The 5844-nt window shown below is 46.6% G+C and overlaps 1 protein-coding gene across 2 annotated transcripts in view; it reads left to right on the top strand.

Annotated features, from left to right (window-relative positions):
- BCDIN3D (BCDIN3 domain containing RNA methyltransfease) overlaps positions 1–3874 on the top strand; it is a 7166-nt gene extending 3292 nt beyond the window's left edge. Inside the window, exons 2-3 of one of the 2 annotated variants that reach the window (XM_015418736.1) lie at positions 2193–2760; positions 3348–3874. In XM_015418736.1, coding sequence (XP_015274222.1) covers positions 2193–2760; positions 3348–3553 — 774 coding nt within the window. In that variant the 3' untranslated portion in view covers positions 3554–3874. Of the gene's footprint in view, positions 1–2192; positions 3270–3347 lie in introns of those variants that run through there. The other variant, XM_015418737.1, reaches the window with a different exon arrangement.
- Positions 3875–5844: the final 1970 nt, after the last annotated feature.

The following is a 5844-nucleotide window of genomic DNA, read 5'->3' as shown; positions in this document are numbered from 1 at the left end:
TTTTTCATAAGTTTTCCCGTCAGTGATTCCTTTGATAATGGCAAAAACACTTTTCCTGTGGGAGACTGTTTTTCCTCAGTTGTTTGTTTTACGCTCTTCTGATTCCATTCATGGAGTAGCCATTTGCTTGAAGTGCATGGTTTAGATGATTTAGTTCATCGTTGAGAAAGGGCAGTTCACATAGCTGTCTTACACAGTCTACTAATGTTTTCCTTCTCACATTGACACAGAGAGTACTCCATCTTTCTGTGTTATACCTGAGGATGCCAGTCACAGCTGCTGGTGAAATGTCAAGTACTACCAGGGGTCATTTTGTAGAAAAAGAGGTGCAGGAGCTCATTAGCATAATGGGGCGTGCAGATCTGTCCTCACAGAGGAGGGAGAGCTTGTACCTGAATAAAACTTGGTCTTAAAGGTGCCACTGGACGGTTTTGGACTGGGGGGGCGGGCTCTGCAACTTACCTGGCTGCTTCTTGCTCTGAAGGCTGCTGGGAGCAGGGGGTGGGGGTTGTTGCATGTGCCTGCCCCCTGGGCTCTTTACTGCTGGAGCTCTGCTCCTGTGCGCTCCTGCAGGAAATGACCCCCGAGTACTACAATGCTAAGACCACAACCATACAGCCTGGAAAATCTACAACAACTAATGAACTCCAGCCGTGAAAGCCTTCAACAACATATTAAATGGGAACAACCAGTAGGTGGCAACCGGAAGACAGTAGCCATTGAAAACAGAGTTTCATTAGCTTCCTAAAGGTCTCTCTCAGCATTGCATTTGACACTAGATGACACTGAGTCACAGTTATTCCCCTTTAGTGTAGCCTCTTTCCACTGTGTAATGAATTAATATTGCATCCTGAGTCTTGGTTCAGACTCGAGTTTAATGACAGTTCACTTTTCTAATTTGTTCGTTGTGGATTTCAGGGACGGGCTGTGGTTCAGTGGGACAGCATCCCCTTGGAATGCAGAATGTCCCAGGCTCACTCCCTGACATCTCCAGTTAAAAGATCTGGCGGTAGGTGATGTGAAAGACCTCTGCCTGAGACCCTGAAAGCTGCTTCCAGTCTGAGTAGACAAGAGTGACTTTGATGGACCGATGGTATGATTCAGTATAAGGCAGTTTCATGTGATTTCTCATGTGAATGCCAGAGTGAGTTTGCTTGTGTGTGTTTTTTGTGAAACAAACCAGCTGAGTTGGCCATGCCAGATTTCTGTTTGCTGCTCATTTACTCTGAACTTGCTGTTTTGACTTTTTAACATACATGTAGAGGCGTCTATACTTTCAGTTTTTAGCAGAGCAGGCATAAACAGAGTAACACCCTTCCTAAGCCAGTTTGCCAAATCCAAGGAGACTAGGCATGGTAGCTAAAACCTCCATGTTCAGAAACAGTGTGCCATTAAGTAACAGAGATTGGAGATAAACAGTGGAGCAAGGCTGCCCTTTTCATGCCTTGCTTGTGAGTTTGGCCATTATTAGAAACAGGCTAGCCTGATCTTGTCAGATCTCGGAAGCTAGTCCCCAGGTGTGTATATAGTTGGCCAGCCGGCCGTTAGTCTTTGTCTTTGTTGTGTACCAGTAAACCATGCTGATCACTACATCGGTCTCAGTGGTTTCTACATGCGTCTAACCAACTACACATCAGTAGCTAAAACCTCCATGTTCAAAAACAGTGTGCCATTAAGTAACAGAGGTTGGAGATAAACAGTGGAACAAGGCTGCCCTTTTCATGCCTTGCTTGTGAGTTTGGCCATTATTAGAAACAGGCTAGCCTGATCTTGTCAGATCTCGGAAGCTAAGCAGGGTCAGCCCTGGTTAGTATTTGGATGGGAGACCACCAAGGAAGTCCAGGGTTGTCATGCACAGCCAGGCAGTGGCAAACCACCTCTGAACATCTCTTGCCTTGAAAACCCTACAGGATCACATTTAAGTCAGCTATGACTTGACGCCAAAAAGGAAAAAAAGAAACAGACCCAGGGCATTTCTTATACGCTTGTATATGTATAGCCATCTTATATATACATTTTTTTTTCTGTACAAAGGAAACTTTCTTTTAAACCTTGATTAAATTGTAGTAGAACCTTTCAAGACAAGGAAAAGTCACCGGGGGCGGGGGGGGGGTAGCTTGTGTGCCTCAGTTTGACAAGCTTTGCTTCACAAGCAGGATTTGCATACTGAAGAGTTTCTCTCCCCTCTCTAGGAGCTCAGCATCGCCCTCTACAGACACCTCCTTGGATTGCAGGACGACAGAGGCCGCTCAGAACATTCCATGGCTGGGATGGAGCTGAGCCTCCTTTGTTGTGACATTGATAGTGAGCTGATCGAGCGAGCAAAGCAGCGAAGCCCCTTCCCTGCCTCTGTTTCTTATGTCACCCTTGATATCATGGACCCCAATACCAGGGAGCCTCTGCTGCACTCCTACTTGAGCAAGTTTGGACGCTCTGCTTTTGACATTTGCTTCTGCATGTCCGTGACCATGTGGATCCACCTGAATCACGGGGACAGTGGCCTGGTGACGTTCTTGTCCTATCTTGCCTCCAAGTGCACGTACTTGCTAGTGGAACCGCAGCCGTGGAAGTGCTACCGAGCAGCTGCCCGGCGCTTACGGAAGCTGGGGAGGAATGACTTTGACCATTTCCGCTCGCTCGCCATCAACGGGGACATGGCAGAGGAGATAACCAAAATATTGACCCAAGACTGTGCCATGGAGCTTGTGTGTTGCTTTGGGAGCACCAACTGGGACAGGAGCCTTTTGCTTTTCAAATCAAGTAGGCCGGATACTTGTGGCGATTAAGGACTTGTCAGTGTTTGTATCACATCAGAGAGAAGGCAGCAGGTTATCAGCAGGGCAGTTTGATGCTGGCCTGTTAACTTGGATAGATTTATTTTAAGGTTGCATCACTCGAATGTACCTTTTCGTGTCACTGTGCTTGGGAGCAAAGACATGTATGTGTGTAATCTTTTTAGGAAGCATATTCATGATATGGTGCCAGTAACCCCTTAGGGTGGTGATGGGTGAGGTTTGAGAGGGAAAACTGATGGGACAGGGTTGTAGGGTCCCCCAATGAAGGAACCCCAGCTTCACTGCTGCAGGAGTAAAGGGAGGATGGAGGCCCTGTGGATAGCAAACAACATGCTGAAGGCTAGTGGGAGTTTTGGCTAGCCTTGGAAAACTGCTGGGTTGTTGGGGTGGAAAGTGTGGTGCCAGGAAAGAGTTTTAATATTTTGTCATGATGCCAAAAATGTTCCTGTTTCTTAGAATATGTTACACTGTGTCTCCCCCCATTTTTTAAAAAATGACTTTTTCATGTTCTTTCATCTCTTTGAAACAATCATCACTGTTCTTTCTTTACAGCATCCATTGCAAAAGCAGAAAACCAAATGTACCATGCTGGGAGAACGAGAGTTGATTCACAAATATTTAATTCAGTAAGGGGAAAGAAAATCTTGGCTAAAATGCACCATCACATTCATATGGTTGTTTCTCCAGCAGAAGCCGTACAACTTTTTCTTCTTCTTGTCTCTCTCTTTTCATCCCCCCCCCCAAATCCCCCAATCTGACCTAACCTTTGGCTGTTCTACTCCCATCTTGTTGTTCCCCATTTTCCAATTTGGGGAAAGTGTGTTTTAAAACAAACAAAAGAAACTCCTCGTGCATTCTCAATGAACTTTCTGCTGCTAGATAAAAATGCAATTGTTGTATGCGATGAAATGAAAGTACACATTCAGAGGTCATAATAAATTCTGGCTTGATGACCCCCGTCAGTTAATTGTGACACCTGAATGCAGGCAGTCCGATAAACCAGGGAAGGCTGGTTGGCATCAGCCTAGAACAGAGATAGCAAACCTTTTAGAGACCGAGTGTCCAAACTGCGACCCCAAACCCACTTATTTATCGCAAAGTGCCAACACGGCACTTTAACCTGAATACTGAGGTTTTACTTTAGAAAAAACAACTCATACATTAACTTAAGATGATCCAAACAAAGTAAGGAAAGCAATCCCAAATGCTTTCATTTACTTAAAATTATTTGGCAGAGAATTCGACACTTTAATGATGGTCTGGGCCTGGCTGGGACGATGGCACGCGTGCCCACAGAGAGGGCTCTGAGTGCCACCTCTGGCACCCGTGCCATAGGTTCGCCACCACTGCCCTAGAATTTCTAACCAGGGTTTGTAGTGACTGTCCCACCAATCAAAGCTCTTGTCTGGTGGGCACACAGGAGAGAGAGCCTCTTTGGTGGCAGCCCCACGATTATGGAACAGCCTCCCCAGGGAGATGTGCCTGGCCCTCCTCACTTTCAGCCTTTAGGAGGCTGTTGAAGATGGTTTTATTTAGGGCTGCATTTGACCACTTTTAGTTTTTATCTATTGCAGTCCCAGTTGAGAGAGCTAGCGTGGTGTAATGGTTAAGACTGTTGGACCAGGATCTGGGAGATCGAATCCCCACTGGTGCCATGGAAGCTTGCTGGGTGACCTTGGGCCAGCCACACTCTCTCAGCCTAACTTACCTCACAGGGTTGTTGTGAGGATAAAATGGAGGAGAGGAGAATGATGGAAGCTGCTTCAGGTCCCCATTGGGGACAAAGGTGAAGTGAAAATGAATTAAATAAATAATAAATTATGGTCTTTTGTATGTTGTTTATAATCATTGCTTTATTTACATTGGAAGCAGCCTTGAGTCCTGCAAGGTACAAAGGTGACTAATAAATGTTTTAAATAAAGAAGAATCAGACAAATGGGGTTTTATGGACCACCCAGGATTAATTACATCTGCTAGACTAATCTGTGATTTTTCTGGCCACTCTATCAGTCATCATGACATCTGAATGCAGCCTAAAAGTTGGGGGAGGGGGTCCTCGCAGTATATGGTGAAATGGCTGTACTGGAGTGACAATTAGGGAGTTCTTTACAGATGATAACTGCAACCAGGGGTCATTTCCCAGGGGGCCCAGGGGGAGCCCAGGGGGTGGGCACATGTAACAAGCCCCATCCCCTGCTCCCAGCAGCCCTCAGTTGGGCCACGAGGAGCAAGAAGCAGCCAAGCAAGTTGCAGAGCCCCCCCCCGCCCACCTTCAGGTACAAGCTCTCCCTCCTCTGTGAGGGCAAATCTGCATGTCCCCTCCCCCATAGCTAGCAATCCAAAAGAGTCCAGTGGCACCTTTAAGACCAAGTTTTATTCAGGTACAAGCTCTCCCTCCTCTGTGAGGACAGATCTGCACGTTCCCCCCCCCAATAGCTAGCGATCCAAAACAGTCCAGCGGCGCTTGAGTGGTGGGTGTGGCATATGCAAATAAGTTATGCTAATAAGTTATGCTAACGAGCTCCTGCACCTCTTTTTCTACGAAATGACCCCAGACTGCAACAATATTTCTCTGACCAGCAGTCTTTAAACCAGGCTTCATACCTCTTGTTCTCTGTCCAGCTTGGCCAAAAGAGGGCTCCATTATTTCAAAGCTCACCAGAAGGAAACTGCAATCCATATCCATGAGCTCCTTGCATAAACATGTTGCTTACACAGTAGTGTGCAGAGATCTTTACTTCAATTATACTCTGCCTTTCTCCCCAGTTGGGGGCCCAAAGTGGCTTGCATTTTTCTCCTCGCTTTCATGTTACCCTCACAACAACCCTGTGAGGTAGGTTAGGCTCAGAGTGGGTGACTGGCCCAACAAGCTTCCATGGCAGACAGGATCCTAGTCTGACCTTCCAACCACTAACCTTCACCACCTCTCTCTGTGTGGGGAGGTCTGTGCTGGGAACTAACTCCCAGGTGTACCAGGCCTGATTCAAATGGGCACCGTGGCACTTGGGGAGAGGGTGGTTATGTTGCCCCTGTAACATTTTCCTAATCT

Source organism: Gekko japonicus, unplaced genomic scaffold (assembly GCF_001447785.1).
Source record: "Gekko japonicus isolate JY-2015 unplaced genomic scaffold, Gekko_japonicus_V1.1 scaffold823, whole genome shotgun sequence".
Taxonomy (NCBI): Eukaryota; Metazoa; Chordata; class Lepidosauria; order Squamata; family Gekkonidae; genus Gekko; species Gekko japonicus.
Note: the sequence above shows the minus strand (reverse complement) of the source record. Positions and strands in the feature narration are given on the sequence as shown.